The sequence below is a fragment of the Heterodontus francisci genome, chromosome 1 (assembly GCF_036365525.1).
Source record: "Heterodontus francisci isolate sHetFra1 chromosome 1, sHetFra1.hap1, whole genome shotgun sequence".
Classification (NCBI taxonomy): Eukaryota; Metazoa; Chordata; class Chondrichthyes; order Heterodontiformes; family Heterodontidae; genus Heterodontus; species Heterodontus francisci.
This window is the reverse complement of record NC_090371.1, coordinates 213,155,458-213,175,792: the sequence shown is the minus strand read 5'-3', so window position 1 is coordinate 213,175,792 and position 20,335 is coordinate 213,155,458. Positions and strand designations below refer to the sequence as shown.

Below are 20,335 nucleotides of genomic sequence, written 5' to 3'. Positions count from 1 at the left end.
CCATAGTTTCGGACTCAACTAAATCACTTTAAAACTCAATATAAAATTCTATCATATTATGGTCACTCATCCCTAGATGCTCCTTTATTACAAGGTTATTAATTAACCCTTGCTCATTGCACAATCCTAGATTCAAATTAGCCTGTTCCCTAAAATAAAAGCAAAATACTGCGGATGCTGGAAATCTGAAACAAAAACAAGAAATGCTGGAATCACTCAGCAGGTCTGGCATCACCTGTGGAAAGAGAAGCAGAGTTAACGTTTCGGGTCAGTGACCCTTCTTCGGAACTGGTTTTCATTTCTTTTGAAAAGTTAGCCAAAAACATGAAATGATCAAAGGAAAGCTGGACACTGCTTATGCAAAGCAGGTGATGGGCAGAACTCATGAAGTTTATGCCATGCTTTCTGAGGAGGCTTCTGCAGATTAAGAGATGGCAAAAAAAGCTATTCTTGCTGAGTATGAATTAGCCCCTGATGCTTACCGACAGAAATTTCGGAACCTCCGGAGATTAACTGGGCAGACTTACATAAAATCTGAGAGGCTAAAACAAATTAATTTTGGTCATTTGTTACAGGCACTAAAGATGGAAGCCACTTATGAGAACCTTAGAGAATTAATTCTTCTGGAAGAATTTAAAAATTCACTCCCTCCAGTAGTGAGAACTCATGTAGAGAATTGGAAGGTTTCAAAGACCAGACAGGCAGTGGAAATTGCTGTTGATTTTGAGCTTGTGTATAAGCCCAAACCCTTTGTCCGACACCCCCACAAATCCGAGAAGGATAGAAGGTGGGAGGGTGAAATGAAGGCAGGTAGCCGAGGACAAGAAGGTACAGCTGGGAACACCCCGATATCTCCTCCTCAGGCCAGAAGGGAAGGTGCTGAATCGAAGTAATTTCTGCAAGCCTAAATGTTACCATTGTCACAAGGTAGGCCATCTTCATGCAGAATGCTGGAAGTTGCGATATAAACCCAAGGGAATTGTTGGGTACACAAAGCCAATGCAGTTAAAGGGGCCCTGACTGACAGTACAGCAGATCAGGCTGTAACTCTGACTGCAGCTGTAAGACCATGTACAAAAAACACTGTGAGTGTAGGGATTGTGAATAAGATACCTGAGGGTTATAGGAAAATCTTGTTGAAAGGAAAAGTAACTCCTTGTCCCTCAAGTGAGGCAGGCAAACCTATAGTTATACTTACGGATACAGGATCCACCTAAACTCTTTTGCTGGGGAAAGGCATAATATTTCCACCAGAGAGTGTGCTGAACGCTAAGGTTTTAGTGAATGGTATTGGCAGGGAGCATATACCTGTACCTTCGTATCGGGTGCACCTTATGTGTGACCTAATGTCCGGAACGGTAACTGCAGTAGTTGTCCATAGCTTGCCAGTAGAGGGAGTTGGCCTACTCCTGGGGAATGTTTTGGCCAGAGCGAAATTAGTAGCTTCGCCGGCGGGCATGGGAAAAACCAAGTGAAATTAAAGAGACAGAACAGTTGCAGGAAAAGGTTCCATGAATTTTTCCTTCATGTGTAGTAACCCAAGCAATGGCCAAACAAGTTCCATTGTTGGAGGTAAAGTTGGCACCAGAGACAGATAGCCAAATATCTGAAACTTTCTTTGGGGATTTGGATAATCCAAAGGAAATATTTAATAAGTCTTCTAGGATCACGGCTCAGCAAGCTGATCCAGAGTTGAAGAAGTTGGCACAATCAGCTCTAACAGAAGCTGATGCAAAAGGAGTTCCAGAAAGCTATTATATTGAAAATGGGATTCTGATGAGGAAGTGGTGACCTCCTCACAGACCTGCAAACGTCAGATAGTGGTACTGCCATAGTATCGGCGGAAACTACTAATGTTAGTGCATGAGTTTCCTATAGCGGGACATGTGGGGATCCAGAAGACCAAAGCACATAAAAATCAACATTTTCACTGGCCAGGTCTTTCCAAGGACGTGGTGCAGTTTTGTAAAACATGCCATACATGCCAGATTGTGGGAAAATCCAACCTGCTAAAAAACTGACACCTCTAATTCCCATACCAGTTTTTGGGGAACCATTTAGTAGGGTGTTAGTAGACTGTGTATGACCTTTACCGAGAAACAAAAGTGGGACACCAATATATACTCACTATCATGGATATAGATACTCGATTTGCAGAGGCCATTCCCTTGAGAACAATTTTGCTATCGTAGTGGTAGAGAAGTTAAGCCAGTTCTTCACTAGATATGGATTACCCAATTGAGGTTCAGTCGGATCAAGGTTCCAATTTCATGTCTAAAATTTTTCAACAAGTTATGGGTAACTTAGGTATAACACAGTTAAAGTCTTCTGCATATCACCCACAGACTAAGGGAGCTTTAGAAATGTACCATCAGACTCTCTAAACAATGATTAGGGCATACTGTCATGAATATCCCCATGATTGGGATAAATGGCTAGAATTTCTTTTGTCTGCCACTAGGGATTCACTGAATGAGTCTACAAGTTTTAGTCCTTTTGAATTAGTTTATGGACATGAGATAAGAGGTCCTCTAAAATTAATTAAAGAAAGGATTTTGGAACAGAGGGATGAATCCTCTGTGCTAGATTATGCATCCGTGTTCCCAGAAGGCTTATGAGAGCTTGCAAAGTGGCTCAGGAACACCTTAAAGCTTCCCAAACAACTATGAAAATTGGCAGACAAGCATGCTAAGAACTGAACGTTTTTACCATAGGGATGAAGGGTTGGTATTGATGCCTTTACAGGGTGAACTGTTGAAGGCATGGTCAGTGGTCCATATAAAGTGGTCAAGAGAATTGGTGAGGTAAATCATTTGACTGACACCCCAGATCACCGGAAAAAGAATCGGCTGTGTCATATCAATATGTAAAAACAATATTATCGCTGGGCGGAGGATAAGCAAGCAGAAGTATGTCAGGTAGTAGGGACAGAGAAGAATGAAAGGGATAGTGAGGAAGAGGCAGAAGGAGACCTAAACAATTCTCAAACTGAACCTTCTACTATCCGGTTAGCTAATACTGAATTGCTAGGGAAATTGGACACTATGGGCTGGATTTTACCTTAAGTGGACTGGAATTCGCCGCCGACATAAAAGTCGGTGACGAACCTGCTTCCGCCTAGCCCGGGGAACCGTCCCGCATTGTACAGGTCCTCGGGCTTTAATTTTCCCGAGGCGGGACTTCCACTCGCTTGAGGGAGGACGTCCGCTTCAGTGAACTGCCAGTCAATCAGTGGGCCGGCAGCTCTTATTCCCAGCAGTGCCACTGGGAGCGGTGGCCACTGCTGGGACTGCAGCCCAACCAAGGACATGGAGCCAGGAGGGAAGGTAAGTTGGGCATGCCTCACCAGGGAGATCGGTCGTGCCCTGGGTGAGGCTAAGGTGGTCTTTTGGGGTGAGGTGGGGGGGGGGAACGTCTTGGGTCCCCGGGGTGGGTTGGGAGGCAGGGGTGGCTGTCAATTGGGCACCCTGTGCCCAACTGCATGACACCTGCCGGCGCTCGGAAAGGCCGGCAGCTATCGCTAGGCGACCTTTCACGTCTCCAGCACGCCCGTTTGCCCCCCACTCAATTTTACGCCGTCCCCGTCCGCACCCATGCCACTATCCGACTCGCTGGGGCGGCATAAAATTTAGCCCTATGCTTTCATATTTAGATGCAAACCAACAAGAAGACCTAACAAGACTACTCACAGCATTTAAAAGAGTCTGTAGGGATAAGCCAGCATGTACAACCTTAGCCACATATGGTGTGGATATAGGGGAATCCTTTCCTATACAACAACATCCTTACTGCTTAAGTCCATAGAAACTATTCGAAGTAAAAGCAGAAATCCAATACAAGCTGGAAAACCATCTACTAGAACCCGCTAAAAGCAGCTGGAGTTCACCAGTAGTATTAGTGCCTAAACCTGACAATTCAGCCCAACTTTCCATAGACTACAGAAAAGTTAATGCAGTAACAAAAGCAAACTCCCACCCAATTCCTCGCTTGGAAGACTGTATTGACAGAGTGGGTAGTGCCACGTTTCTTACAAAAATAGATTTATTAAAGGGATACCGCCTAGTTCCTTAACACCCCGAGCTAAAGAAATATCAGCCTTGGTCACACCGAATGGACTTTCCAGTGCCGTGATGCCATTCAGGCTAAAAATGTCCCAGCAGCCTTTCAGAGACTAATGAACCAAATGGTAGTCAATGTTTCTAACTGTGTAGTTTACCTTGATGATATGCTGGTCTATAGTGACACTTGGAAGGATCATTCAGAACAACTAAAAACTGTTCAGAAAATTACAATCAGCTGATTTAGTAATAAACTTTGCCAAAAGTTAATTTGCGAAAGTGAGAGTGCCTACTTCGGGCATGCAGAATGCAGTAGAGCAAGGACAAGTGTTACCAAGAACCACGAAGGTACAAGCATTGGTGGAGTTCCCTACCCCAAGACTAAGCGAGAAATCATGAGGTTTTTGGGGTTGTGTGGCTTTTACCGAAAGTTTGTCCCAAATTTCAGTACTATAGCTGCTCCACTGACAGATTTGCTTCAGAAAAGGAAAACTAAGGTAGTGTGGTCAGGGAAGTGCCAAGCAAATTTGAAACGCTGAAAACCATTTTGATTAATGAACCAGTGTTAGCTGCTCCAAATTTCACCAAGCCCCTCAAGGTAGTGATGGATGCTAGTGACTTTGGGGGGGTTGCTGCAAGATGATGAAACGGGCATAGAAAGGCCAGTGGGATACTTTTCCAAAAAGCTAAATCAACATCAGAAAAGATATTCCACAGTGGAAAAAGAAACCTTAGGTTTATTATTGGCTCTTAAATACTTTGAAGTCTATGTTCGCCACGATTGCAGACAGACACTGGTATATAGTGATCAGAACCCATGAACCTTGGTTGAACAATTTAAAAACCAGAATGCCAGACTATTTCAATGGAGTTTACTGTTACAACCTTATCACTTAAAGATTATCCACAGTGCAGGTAAAAATTATGTTATTGCAGATGCTTTATCGAGAATCTAACTTTGTCCAAGATATATAAATGAAAAGAGGGTACACAGCAGAATTTTATTGACTGCAAGGAAAGAGTGAATGAGTATGAGTGTGAAAATGTGTTTTCAATTATTCCCACACTTTGTAATGAAATGCATTTTAAAACTGTGTTGCATTCCTCCTAGGGTGGAGGTGTTATGAAGGTGATTCTGCTTTTTGTTAAAAATATTTTTGAATGGAATTTATGGTTAAACTAACTAAATGTTTTTTAATCAAGAGGTCACTGAAAGAACAAATTTGGCAACAGTGTTGCTGGCTGTCACATGACTTGGGTTCAGCTTGGAGCAGAAAAGTAACAAGTGCTTCTTTGATTGGACAAGCCCAGTACTAGCAGTGCACCTGGGATGAGCAGAAAAACTGACAAGCTTTCTGGTTGTCGGTCAATGTGTGGGTGTGTCTTTTACCTTCTGGAAGGAGATAAAGTCAAGTCTGAAGAAGAAGTCAATAAAGAGAAGACCACAACCCAGCTTTGTTTTCCAATATCTCTGAAAAATCCTGTGAAGTCCACTGTGATAATTCATCTTGTTTCCTGTATTTTAAGAAAGCCTGCTAAAAATAATTCGCAACTTCACCTGAAAAGAACTGTTCTGGAAGATTCTCGTGACCTGTCTACATGTACTCGTAAGTCAGACTGTATGCCAGTTTGGAACACCATATCTCATCTGCTGTTACCTTCAAAAACTAGCAAGTAGTTAACCGAAATGCTTTTTGTCTGTAACAGAGCAATGATCCAAAAATCCCTTTTTACTTTTTCGGTTAAGCAGTATACATATCATTGTGTGTGCGAGTGTGAGATGCAAAGGTAAAAAGGGGACTTTTAAAAATTTAAGCAAAATACTGCAGATGCTGGAATTCTGAAATAAAAACAAGAAATGCTGGAAATACTCAGCAGGTCTGGCAGCACCTGTGGAGAGAGAAGCAGAGATAACGTTTCAGGTCAGTGACCCTTCATCAGAACTGGCAAAGGTTAGAAATGTAACAGGTTTTAAGCAAATAAAGCGGGGATGGGGCAAGAGATAACAAAAGGCAAGGTGTTGACATGACAGGGTCACAGAGAATAACTGACCAGAGGTCATGGAGCAAAAGCAAACGGTATGTTAATAGACAAAACGTTAGTGCAGAGAGGGTGTTAATAGACAGAAAAATGAACAGCCCTGGCCCAAAGCACAAACATGAAAAAAAGTGAGCAGGCACAAGGTAAGAAAAATGAATGGTGAAACAAACTAAAATAAAATAAAATAAAAATAAACTGAAAATAAAAAGGGGGAAACCTGTCATGCTCTGAAATTATTGAACTCAATGTTCAGTCCAGCAGGCTGTAGCATGCCTAATCAGTAAATGAGATGCTGTTCCTCGGGCTTGTGTTAATGTTCACTGGAACACTACAGCAAGCCCAGGACAGATATGTGGGCATGAGAGAAAGGAGGAGTGTTGAAATGGCAAGTAACCGGAAGCTCGGCTTCATACTTTCGGACTGAGCAGAGATGTTCCACAAAGCAGTCACCCAATCTGCGTTTGGTCTCCCCAGTGTAGAGCAGACCACATTGTGAGCAGCGAATACAGTATACTAAATCAAAAGAAGTACAAGTAAATCGCTGCTTCACCTGAAAAAAGTGTTTGGGGCTTTGGTTAGTGAGGAGGAGGTAAAAGTGCAGGTGTTACAACTCCTGTGTTTGCATGGGAATGTGCCATGGGAAGGAGACGAGGTGTTGGGGGTAATGGAGGAGTGGACCAGGGTGTCAGAGAGGGAACGATCCTTCGGAATGCTGACAGGGGAGGGAGGGGAAGATGCATTTGGTATTGACATCACGCTGAAGGTGAAGGAAATGGGCCCATTTCCTGCACCTCTACCCTCACCCATTTCCCTCCCTCCCAGAACCACGACAGGGTTCCCCTTGTCCTCACTTCCACCCCACCAGCCTCCACATCCAAAGGATCATCCTCCGCCATTTCCACCACCTCCAGCATGATGCCACTACTTCAGGTGAAGCAGCAATTTACTTGTACTTCTTTCAATTTAGTATACTGTATTCGCTGCTCACAATGTGGTCTCCTCTACATTGGGGAGACCAAACGCAAATTAGGTGACAGCTTTGCAGAACACCTCCGCTCAGTCCGAAAATATGACACCGAGCTTCCAGTTGCTTGACATTTCAACACACGCCCCTGCTCTCATGCCCACATATTTGTCCTGGACTTGCTGCAACGTTCCAGTGAACATCAACGCAAGCTCGAGGAACAGCATCTCATTTACCGATTCGGCACGCTACAGCCTGCCGGACTGAACATTGAGTTCAATAATTTCAGAGCATGACAGGACCCCCACCCCCTTTTTATTTTCAGTTTTTAAAAATTTTTTCTTTTTCTTTTCTTTTAGTTTGTTTCATCATTCATTTTTCTTACCATGTCCTGCTCACTGTTTTTTTCATGTTTGTGCTTTGGGCCAGGGCTGTTCATTTTTCTGTCCATTAACACCCACTTTGTACTGATGCTTTGTCTTTCAACGCACCATTAACATAGCATTTGCCTTTGCTCCATGACCTTCTGGTCAGTTATTCTCTGTGACCCTGTCATGTCAACACCTTGCCTTTCGTTATCTCTTGCCTCAGCCCCGCTTTATTTGCTTAAAACCTATTATCTTTCTAACCTTTGCCAATTCTGATGAAGGGTCACTGACCTGAAGCGTTAACTCTGCTTCTCTCTCCACAGATGCTGCCAGACCTGCTGAATATTTCCAGCATTTCTTGTTTTAATTTTTAAATTTTATGTTGGAACATTAAAAATTCCATCTGTGTATTTATGTTTTACTTCATTAGTAATTAAGACTGGTTTTACAATAAACTGATAATTTTGTTATTCAGTAAAGAAACCTGGTTACTGTCTTCCATTCTAGGAAAAATAGAGTATATGATTAACTGTATCGACAAGTGGGAAATTTTTTTAAAAATATGTTGTGACCCGTGGAGAAGTAGGACTGAATTCACAGTGCACTCTTCCCACCTCGATCGTAACAAATGGCATTACCATCATTGAATCCCCCACTATCAACATCCTGGGTGTCATCATTGACCAGAAACTGAACTGGACCAGCCACATAAATACTGTGGCTACAAGAGCAGGTCAGAAGCTGTTAATTCTGCGGCGAGTAACTCACCTCCTGTCTCCCCAATGGCTGTCCACCATTAACAAGGCACAAGTCAGGAGTGTCATGGAATATTCTCCATTTTCCTGGATAGGTGCAGCTCCAACAACACTCAAGAAGCTCGACACCATCCAGGACAAAGCAGTCCGCTGATCGACACCCCATCCATCACCATCAACATTCACTCGCTTCACCACAGTGCATAGTGGCAGCAGTGTGTACCATCTACAAGATGCATTGCAGCAACTCACCAAGGCTAGTTCAACAGCACCTTCCAAATCCATGACCTCTACAACCTCGAAGGACAAGGGCACCACCTGCAAGTTCCCCTCCAAGCCACACATCATCCTGACTTGGAACTATATCACTGTTCCTTGACTGTCAGTGGGGCAAAATCCTGGAACTCCTTTCCAACCGCACTGCGGGGGTACCTACACCCCAAGGACAGCAGCAGTTTAAGAAGGTAGTTCACCACCACCTTCTCAAGGGCAGTTAGGGATTGGTAATAAGTGCTGGCCTAGCCAGCGATGCTCACATTCCATGAACGGATAAAAAAAAATCAAGTTTTTGGTGGGTAGAATGTGGGAAGCCAGCCAAAAGTGCATTGGAACAGTCAAGTCTGGAGGTAACAAATACAAGAATGTGGGTTTCAGCAGATGAGCAGCAGGGGCATAATTGGGCAATGTTATGGAGGTGGAAATAGGCAGTCTTAGTGATGGCACAAATATGTGGTCAGAAGCTCATCTTGTGGTCAAATATTATCAAGGTTGCGAACAGTCTGGTGCAGCCTCAGACAGTTGCCAAGAAGAGCGATGGAGTCGGTGGCTAGGGAACTGAGCTTGAATGAGGGACTGAACACAATGGCTTCCATTATGCAGAACTACTTGGGTCTGACTGAAAAGCAATGCCTTAGGAAGCTATAGTTTACGAGACAGATAGCAACCAAGTTCTGCCATATAGTAAATAAAGACTGCCACATAATATTTGTCCTCAGGATGGTATCATGGTATTCAAGTTATATGATTTGTGCTCATTCCAGCATAGCCCTGGAGACATCTGAAGGTGATGGGGAATTATCTAGCACCTTTAACTAGCAGAACGTCCCAAGTCCCCCCACAGGAGCGTTATAATACAAAATCTGATACAGAGCCACATAAGGAGATATTAGAACTTGTGACCAAAAGCCTGGTCAATGTTAGGTATTAAGGAGGATCTTAAAGGAGTAAAGGAAGCTGGAGATGCACACAGTTTTAAGGGTTGAATTACAGAGGTTAGGGCTTAGACAGCTGATGGCAATTGCTGCCCATGGTGGGGTGAAGGAAATTGGGGATGCGCAAGAGGCCATTATTGGAGAAACGCAGAATTCTCAGAGGGTTGTAGGCCTGGAGAAGGTTAGAGATAGGGAGGGTGAGGGTGAGGATCTGAACACAAAGATGAAAATTTTAAATTTGAGGTGTTGCTGGACCAGGAGCAAATATAGGTCAGAAAGCACAGGAAAGATGGGTAAATGGAACTTGGAGCAGGTTAGGATACAGGCAGCAGAGTTTTGGATGAGCTCAAGTTTACAGATGGTGGAAGATGTGAGGCTGGCCAGGACAGCATTGGCATATCCGAGTCCGGAGGTAACAAATGTATCCATGCAGAAAGACCCTAAATTGTCCCTATTGCACCAACTTTTTCTTTCTTTAAACGTTCCATAATTTTTGCCTATACTATTCTTCCCAGAGGTCCATTTCATGTATTGATCACTGTTTGGGTGAGGAATACTTCTTAATATCAACCCTAAATTTGTCTATGTCTACAATCTGTGGTCTATGTCCCACTTTCGCAATCCAATTTGAAGTAACAGACCTAATTCACCTTTTCTACACCATTTAGTATCGTATCTACCACTACAGGATCAGCATTTACCGCTGAATTATAGTACCAAAAAGCATTTCTACACTCATACTCCACTCCTGTGACTTTATTGGGTAAAAGTTCTGCTGCGTTACTTCTTGGTGCATATGGCAAAATTTGTTGACCCAAGCTATTATTTTCCATCCAAAAATGGAAGGAATTTTGCAATACGTACTTCTGCCATGCACCAAAGAGCAGTATGGCAAAATAGTGGGAGGAAACAAAGGATTACAGAAAATAAACCATCAAATATCACTGCACCCCATAATGCCAAAAGCATTAATGAGTTTTGTTGGATGCATCACAACTGTTTTACTTTCCATAAGTTACCTTACACTGATGTTTATTTTATTTATGCCACAGTTCCTGGCATATGATTCTATAATGATTTAAACAAATAAAAATAGTTTCTTCCATGTTTATTAAGATATTTGTAATGTCCTACATTGTACTGAGGTGAAATGATTGATCCTGTTGATACTTTGAGGTGGTGGCAAGTACAGTTAGTTCCAGTTCCACCATTCAATATGTGATCACTCAATGCCACAAAAAGCATCATTACAATACCAGGTCAAGCAAAGTAATAGAACCCGCCATGTCTCTCAAGAATACACAATACTGTATATGTATCGAACACACAATCACTTCCGTCTCCCTATATTAAAGCACTTGAGTAACTACCATTGATGCTATGTGGTAATGCAGTGCCCTTTACATTCCAGCCTTCACCGAGAAGTGTTCCTTAACTCACATTCTCATATTTATCCATCACAAAAAATGTCCCATGGAATGTAAATATTGTTGCATGCAATTGTCACCATATCCAATACTGGCTGTGTGTGACATAAAGCAACCAAAATACCTTGTCCCGTTTGATGTATTCCTCCAGTGGGAGCGTACTGGAAGGGCCACAAATTAGGCTGGGACCTGGATATGCCACATCCTGACCTGGTGTGGAGGATTCTGTGGAGCTTGGGAAGGGGCAGACACTTCACTCATCATTTACAAGACTAGCAATGTAGGAAGCTGTGCGTGGGAACTCCCCACGTAGGCAGTACCCAATGTAGTATTAGCGACTCTTACTGTCAGGTGAGGAGGAGTCAAAGGGCTTCCTTCTTTTCCCTCTCCTTGTTTGACCACAACAGGTTTAATTCTTTTTTTAAGTGGATGTACTAGCCAATTCAGTAGGTGTTTGATTACTTACTTGCTATGATCATAACAAGAACCAATCGGACAGGTTTTCTTGAGTTTAACAAAAAAAACAGGTTAACTTTATTGTACTGAACTAATGAAAATAATAAACTACGCAGCAACTTACACACACACACACGTTACAGAGTGGGGAAGGGTAGTTTGGTCGAGTTAGAGTCCCTCGAAAAAAAAAGGGTATATAGTCTGTCGAGTTTGGTGTTTTGGCTGGCTTCTAGTTGAATTCAGTGGTCCTGATGCTTTTACTTTGAAAAGGTAGATGACCGATTCGGCGGGTCCCCTGAGACAGCGATTTGGATGATTTTCTCCAAAGGGGGTTCCGATTGTAGACGGAGTATGCAGGGGTGGTCAGTCAACAGGCAGAGTTCGATGCTTGCAAGCTGGAATGGAGAGCGGGAGAGCGAGAGAGAGAGAGCGAGAGAGAGGGAGAGCGAGAGAGAGAGAGAGAGAGGGGAGAGAGAGAGAGAGAGAGCGAGAGAGAGAGAGAGAGAGAGAGGGAGAGGGAGAGCGAGAGAGAGAGAGAGAGAGGGAGGGAGAGGGAGAGCAAGAGAGAGAGAGAGAGAGAGAGGGGGAGAGAGACCCCCACTTGGGTCTGTACGTGTCAGTGTCCAGATGCTTCTCCTTGCTGCTGCAGAGAAACGTCAGCTTAAAGTCGGGGGGAGGGGGGGGGGGGTGTTGTCTTGTCACATGACAGTCAATGATTCAAGCATGGTAGTTAGCAATGTATTTCTTCTTGCTAAAAAGAACAGGCAGTTCGCTTAAACTTCCTGGGTCTTGGTTCTTGCTGGGATGAGTAGGTATTTCGACTCCACCTCACAGGCCACACCTACAGTGCAGTGTGCAGTTTTGGTCTTCTTACCTAAGGAAGGATGTGCGTACCCAGAGGGAATGCATCGAAGGTTCACTAGGTTGGTTCCTGCTATGAGGAGAAACTGAGTAGACTAAGCCGATATTTTCTGGAGTTTAGAAGAATGAGAAGTGATCGAATTGAAACATATAAAATTCTTAATGGATTTGACAGAATAGGTGGTGAAAAAATGTTTTCCCTGGCTGGGGAATCTAGAACATGGGGTCATAGTCTCAGAATAAGGGGTTGGCCATTTAGAACTCAGATGAGAAATTTCTTCACTCAAAAGGTTGTGAATCTTTGGAATTACCCACCCCAGGGAGCTGTTGATGCTCAGTCATTTTGCATATTTTGGGTACTAAGTGAATTAAGGGATATGGGGATTGTGCAGGATGGTGGAGTTGAGGTAGAAGGTCAGCCATGATCTTGTTCAATATCGGAACAGACTTGAAGGGCCAATGGCCTACCTCAGCTCCCATTTCTTATGTTCTTCATTAATTGTCACTGATCCATATCATGAAATCCTCACGTCACTGCTGCTTAAAGTGTTATATCAACTCAGCTTCTCAGGAAACTATTCTAATCATTCTTTCCCTTTACCTCCTCTAAATGTAATGCAAGACCAAGGGCAGGCATCTGGCAATGGCAGTACTTGCAGCACATATCTTCATTCACTCTACAACTCCTAAGCACCAGCCCAGAAACATGTACCACTATGGAGTTAAAAAGTATGAGGAGTCTAAAAAGTGAACTGTGGCATACAAAGCAAAAATGTGCTGCAGTAGATAGTGGTGGAACATGAGGAAGATGTTGCTAGACAGGAAGCATTTTCTTCCCTTTACAGGTTTCGCATTTAAAAATATGATGTTGGCTATGCATTTGGCACTGGCATAGGTAGTTGGGACAACAGAGTTTGTAGTTCACTTGGAGGAGCTGTAATAACAATGCCCTCCACCGTGGAACGTGTGTGACACCTTCAGGAATATCTGCAGCAGAGGCCCCCATGACAGATGCTCTATGGGCATTCTATGTTTCCTCCAAGGATGCTATAACTTTTGCCATTGAAGCATCTGGTGACAATTTCAACAGGAGAAGTCCGGCCAAGAATGAGGCCGATAATACCAAATAAAAGGGCTGAATTGCAGGGAAAGAAGACCACTAAAAGGGTCTCTCCCTTCATCCTCAAAGTTTGGGGCCATACTGCTGCTACCCCAGTGACTACTACCAAGCTTCATCTGGGACTCCTGAGGAGCAGAAGGAACAGGAGTGTAGCAGGGAACTACTACTATTTTTGTATGACAGGGAAAGCTTATAATGGGATGTCTAGTTTGGTTATCCATTCGATGGCCTCTTGAGATGAGAAGTGGAGAAACGGGGTGCTTCCTGCAAAACATCTTAATGCCAGGTTGTTGTGTTATGTGCCATGGTCCGGGACGCATGGCCACAATTGCATTTCAGGTTATCCCTCATCTTCCACTTATGGAGCAGATGACCACACTGTCCATGCCCTGTGTGGATTCGGTTGAGCGCTGCCCACTGTCTTTGAGGGATGTCAAAGCTAGGGATCCTGCTGTTTGGTCAGTGATGAGATTAGTTTAGAGATACAGCACTGAAACAGGCCCTTCGGCCCACCGAGTCTGTGCCGAACATCAACCACCCATTTATACTAATCCTACACTAATCCCATATTCCTACCAAACATCCCCACCTGTCCCTATATTTCCCTACCACCTACCTACACTAGTGACAATTTATAATGGCCAATTTACCAACCAACCTGCAAGTCTTTGGCATGTGGGAGGAAACCGGAGCACCCGGAGAAAACCCACGGAGACACAGGGAGAACTTGCAAACTCCACACAGGCAGTACCCGGAATCGAACCCGGGTCCCTGGAGCTGTGAGGCTGCGGTGCTAACCACTGCGCCACTGTGCCGCCCTAAAGGATGTTGGTCCTTTATGCTGCATGCGTCCCAGGATTCCATCCATCTGGATAGTGGGTTGATACCAGCTGCATGAATATTAGCTGCTGTTTTCCAGAATGGCCAGTGAGATTTTAAGCGTTTCTTCGTGGGTTTTTCAAGCCTTTGTGAATGGGAAGGTCAATGTTGCTCATGAATTTTTCCAACTTACAGTTGCTCATTTGGGTGTTGATCCAAAACTGAAGAGTTTTGCATCATTGATTGTTGAAAACCTCTGTAGCAGGCCTTCAGTCAGTGTCGTATGTTGATGACAAGTCGAAGAAGGCAGCACCAGTCTTCAACTGCTTCTGAAAGCCTGCCTCAATGTTGGTAGTAAGTACAGGGTCCTGGGTAGAGCAGGTTCTTCTTTCTCTGTAGCCCGCCTGCTTGTTTGGGAGGGCAACTTCTAAAACCAGTTTTATCCGATTAAGGATGAGCCATTTTACCACCTTGTAGACCGTAGATGGGAGCGAGGGGAGTGCGATGGGGTGGTAGCTGTTGAGATAGTGGACTAGTTTTCCTGGCTTCAGGATGGTAATGACTCTGGAATGGCACCAGACCTGGGATTATCCCAGTGCCAAGGATGTTGTAGGCAAGTTTAGTAAGCCACATCCATCTATTTGGGCCCTGGTTCTTCAGGAATTCTGTGTAGACAACCTACACGTGGTCCCCCTGTGTGTGCCAGTTCATCGAGAACTTGACAGCTAATGTAATCAAGAAGATGACCAAACACCTGAAAGTGACCTCCCTGTCTGAAAAGGGTGTCCTGGTCAATACTTATCCCTCAATCAACATAACAATAAAACAGATTATCTGGTCATTATCACATTGCTGTTTGTGGGAGCTTGCTGTGCACAAACTGACTGCCATGTTTCCTACATTACAACAATGATAACACTTCAAAAGTACATTAGCTGCAAAGTAGTTTGGGATGTCCTGTGATCATGAAAGGCTTTCTTTTTGCTTTAGAAGCGGTTTGAGATAATTGACAGAGACCTCAGCCAATCTGGCAGAACTAATTCAAGAAAACAGGTAACAATGCTCCATTCAACAACTGAAGTTGCAGTAAGTACTCAAAATTGACTCCCAGATTCTTGAAACAGGAGCAGCTAACACTGTACAGGCAACTGTATGAGTAAGAGTAAGCATTTTACTCTACATTGTTTACTCTCATGGGCTTCTTACTCATATTATTTCAAGTAGCTACAAAATCAAGATGGTGGTTCAAATGAGTTTCATAAAATATTTTGGGTGATTCATCAAATTTGGCCAATTTCTACCACTTTACAATCAGGATTGATAGCTTTGAGAAAAAAATGGGAAATTTGGATGCTCAGTTTTTTGATGCTTTCTTGTTCATCACCTTCAAATCCTACTCTTCTGACATGAGGCAATTTCCTGTTCCCCACCTTCAACAGCTGCTCTTTCAGCCAACATATTCATTCCTTTTGGAGCTTCCTTCTTCTGCACCTTCTTTCTTGCTTTCAAGTTTTTTCAACTGTGCTTTCAGTTCCATCTGCTTGGTGTCCACTAGTTATGTACTGTCATGTAAAGTACTCTGAGACATCTTTGTGCATGTGAGCAGTGCTGTAGAAATGTAAGTTGTTGATGTCGTTGATAGTACCTATAACTGAATCAAACTGCTTTTGATTCATTCACATTTAGGTAATCAGATAGTTGATTTTGTTAAGCGCTCACTTCAGTCAATTACCAACTTTTGTCCTATAGATTCATGATGCATCCAGGTGTTACCAGAGACACAATTCATGATACTTTTGAGGTATGTTGTCTTTGAAGGCTGTCGCATGATAATCAGACTAGCATTTAAATACATAGGTAGATAGACTGTGGAGCAGGTCAGGAACTGCTATGGAGGCTGTGTATTGCAGAACATTTTTAGTAGAATGTAATTGGTAATTGTTTTGACTGAACCAATCAGAAATTATTTGCGCCATAATTTTAGGATCTCATTGACTGAAGAGACAGTAGTCTCTGGTTTTGTAATCTGATTGGTTCAAGAAACTCTGCAATATATCACAACGAAAAATCATTTAATATGTATATTACTATATTTTTAAAAAATGACCTCCAGGCAATAATAAAATCAAAAGTTTGCTTGCTTTGAACTACAATAATCTACCTATGTTGTAGAACCTCCCCTCCTGCCACCATTGCACCCCCTTTAAATGAGCAAAGACTGTCGCCTAAATATCTGACAGATAAGGGTAGGAGGTCATGTATTTAATCTAATCATTTAGTAGCAGAAACAGAATTTGGTTACTGTAAAGTGCTGTTGTAAATATTTCGCACTAAAATGAGATAAGACACGATTAGTTTTACCATACTCAAAGAACAATAAATAGAAAGAGGGTTTGCTATTTCTATGAATTTCAAGGATTCTGCTTTAAAATATTCAGCATGAGGAGTCTAAAAGTTTATCAGATCAAATCACTGATAGATAATGGGCATGTTGAAAACCGGAAAGAATAAACAGTGTCAATTTGCTGTAAAAGTGGAAATTGCAACACATATTACATAAGTTTTCAGATTTTGCCAGATTAATGTCACACAACCAAAGTAAATCTGATTTACCTTTCTCCTCATAGGTCGTGCCCATGTTAGCATTTGCTTCTGCTACTTTCTGTCCTCCAGCTGGGGTGATCATTTCAGCGGTAGTGAGGCACGATTGAAAGAAGTGATCAGAAAGCATTTTGTCCTCTACTGTTTTAAAGTAACATGCCAGCGAAAGTTGATTATTATAGACTTCCTCAAACCATCCTTAAGAAAGAAGGGAAAGTAATTTTTTTTTAGTAACGTCAATGGCAAATATATCACATAAATATCTTGCAATATTAGGTAAATAACACGTAAGAATTGTTTATATCAAGTCTTTATTATCAAAAAAATGACTAACAGGTTTCAATGCTTAAATCTATTATGTTAATAAAGTGAAGCACAGATAACATTAATTTATGTATCACTAAAATTCAACTTTTCAAATATAAATTCAATTTGCTCTGATTGATATAGTGGAATTGTAAGCTTCGGTTTCTTGATTGTTTTCTAAATGTCAGCAATTTTAAAGCTTTCTATACATCAAATAATATCAGTAAATCACAGATGTAATTGATTACTTCAGGCTTTGTTATTAATAATGTTTCACTGTCATGGACAGAATTTACTGAAAAAAATAAAAGCACGTTATTAATGTGCAAATTGGCCAGCAAACTTGTGACGAGGGAGAGATATACCATGAATTGCAAATCACAAGTTGCTGCATGATTTGCACTGCTCTGCCATTAGCTTCGCAAAAATGACATCTTGTCCTTAACCTCCCCATATGTTTCATTATGTAGCTGCACTTGCACATTAATTGCCCATTATACTCACCAAAGAATAGCTAAGTTCAGCAATTAACAGTGTAAGTACCCTTTTAATGACATGATAATTGTCAATGACTGCCAATCAAACTCTCTGGCCCAGAAGGTGAACAATTATGTGTGGAGTCTCATTCCTTCAGATAGTGAATTGTTATTGGAGATTTTTTAAAAAATCAAATATTAAATTTTAACATTTTTTCTTACTTTTACTTCCTGTCTCTTTTTTCTCTTTCTTAATCCAATCTTTCCCTCTCTTTATTTCTTTCTTTACCTGATTTGACAATGAATTCACTCACTCTAATTCATCCTCCTTCTCGGTGCTTCTTCTATTTATTTCTCAATCTTTTAATCTCATTGGTTGAGAAGATACACTGTTGGTCCCCTTGTTTACCAAGGTCCCTGTTGCCCTCGTCAGGCCATATCAGCTTACACTTCCAGGAACTTACAGCGCAAAATAATTTTGAGTTGAAGGGGTGCAGGGAAAAGTCAAACTGAGCACATTATGAGATGCCCCAATCCAGCAAATGTGTGGCCCATGTGTTTCTGTATTAACTTCTCCTTTTAAAAACTAACAAGGAACATATTCACATGCTCATTAGTCAGGTCACTTCCTCCCCACACCTGACACATTATAAGATTGTTTCTCATTATAGCAGATAGTTAACATGAAATAACATCTTAGTAACTATAGCTTTATTTACTTTCTTTCTTAAGGAGATATTGATACACATGTTCAGACAGCTAGTGCCACATATCTGATGCTCTGCATATATAAACTACAGGCTGAATAACTCATAAACATGAAATAAAAATGATCTCCAAGAAGCTTTCAGAGGTAAAATCTCTTTCCATTTTCATTCATTTTATTAATGATACAGAATGGAAGTCATGTAAATGGGTAGGTAAAATGTTCATATCTCAAAAACATATTCAGTTATCCTACATTATATCATATTTATGAGCTTTGTGGAGTGAAGCTTTTATGTGCAAATTTTTAGAAATGTAGTAAATTGTTACCTGAACCCATTTTCATCCCCCTTTAGGCAAGCAATGCTGCTGTAAACCTGTGATTTCTTCATTTACCTGCTCTGTAAGCTGCCTCAGCCCTGATCAGAAAATACTGAAGATAATCCAGCTTATTGTGTTGCTTGTCCAAGGGTTCTTCCATCCATATGTCTGACCCAGGTCCTGCAGCCTCCCTTAAGGCATTCCAATTCAGGATCAGAGTGGTAAGCTCTGAAAAGGACTTGTGATAACCCTGCCGCAGCATGTCTAAGCAGATGTTGTGTTTGTATGAATTCCTGTAACTGGAATAGGAAAAGGAGACATATGTTCAAAAATTTCTTCACATGAAGTTTAATAGCTTTGTTTTTCTAACTCTTTATATGCTTTGAAGATATTAACCAATTATACCTTTTGCAATCATTACAGAAAATTCTAATTCGCTTTCGGTTGCCATTATATTCCAACAGCTGGTTTAACACAGTTAGGTGTAGACTGCAATGCAGACAGAATCAGAATCGTTACAGCGCAGGAGGCGGCCATTCGGCCCATCGTGTCCGCACCGGCTCTCTGAAAGAGGGATTCCCTCAGTTCCATTCCCCCGCCTTCTCCCCGTAACCCTGAAACCTGTTCCTTTTCATATAACTGTCTAATTCCCTTTTGAATGCATTGAACCTCCCTCCACCACGTTCTCAGGCAGTGCATTCGATACCTTAACCACTCGCTGCAGGAAAAAGTATTTCCTCATGTAATTTTTGCCTCTCGTACCAGGTACTTTAAATCTGTGCCCTTTCATTTTTGATCCTTTCATGAGTGGGAACAGTTTCTCTCTATCTACACTGTACAGACCTCTCACGATTTTGAATGCCTCTATCAAATCACCTCTCAGCCTTCTCTTCTACAAGCAAAACAGCCCTAACTTTTCCAATCTATCTTCATAATTGACATTCCTCATCCCTGGAACCATTCTCGTGAATCTTTTCTGTGCCCTCACGTCTTTCCGAAAGTGTGACGCCCAGAACTGAACACAATATTCCAGCTGAGGCTGAACTAGTGTCTGATACAAGTTCAATCTAACTTCCTTGCTCTTGTACTCTATGCCCCTATTAATAAAGCCCAATTACTGTATGCTTTATTAACCACTCTCTCAACCTGTCCTGCCACCTTCAATGACTTATGCACATATACACCTCGGTCCCTCTGCTCCTGCACCCCCTTTAGAATTGTACCCTTTATTTTATATTGTCTCTCCATTTTCTTCCTACCAAAATGAATCACTGCACATTTCTCTGCATTGAACTTCATCTGCACCTGTCTGCCCATTCCACCAACTTGTCTATGTCCTTTTGAAGTTCTACACTATCCTCCTCACAGTTCACAATGTTTCCAAGTTTCGTATCATCTGCAAACTTTGAAATTGTGTCCTGACACCAAGGTCTAGGTCATTAATATATATCAGGAAAAGCAAGGGTCCCAACGCTGATCCCTGGGGAACCCCACTAAAACCTTCCTCCAGCTCGAAAAACATCCATTAACTACTACTCTTTGTTTCCTGTCACTCAGCCAATTTTGTATACATGTCGCTACTGTCCCTTTTGTTCCATGAGCTACAAGTTTGCTCACAAGTCTGTTGTGTGGCACTGTATCAAATGGCTTTTGAAAGTCCATGTACACCACATCAAGAGCACTGCCCTCTTCAACACTCTCTGTTACCTCCTCAAAAAACTCCAGCAAGTTAGTTAAACATGATTTTCCCTGAAGAAATCCATGCTGGCTTTCCTTAATTAACTCACATTTGTCCTTGTGACTATTAATTTTGTCCCGAATTATGTTTTTCCAGAAGTTTACCCACG

At 42.1% G+C, this 20,335-nt stretch overlaps 1 protein-coding gene across 5 annotated transcripts in view; it reads right to left on the bottom strand.

Annotated features, from left to right (window-relative positions):
* Positions 1 to 20,335, bottom strand: part of ttc29 (tetratricopeptide repeat domain 29) — a 541,923-nt gene that overhangs the window by 386,793 nt on the left and 134,795 nt on the right. For all 5 annotated transcript variants that reach the window (XM_068020184.1, XM_068020194.1, XM_068020175.1 and 2 more), the window contains exons 4-5: positions 18,564 to 18,787; positions 16,693 to 16,878 (exon numbers count right to left, since the gene is read on the bottom strand). In XM_068020184.1, coding sequence (XP_067876285.1) covers positions 16,693 to 16,878; positions 18,564 to 18,787 — 410 coding nt within the window. The remainder of the gene's footprint in view (positions 1 to 16,692; positions 16,879 to 18,563; positions 18,788 to 20,335) is intronic.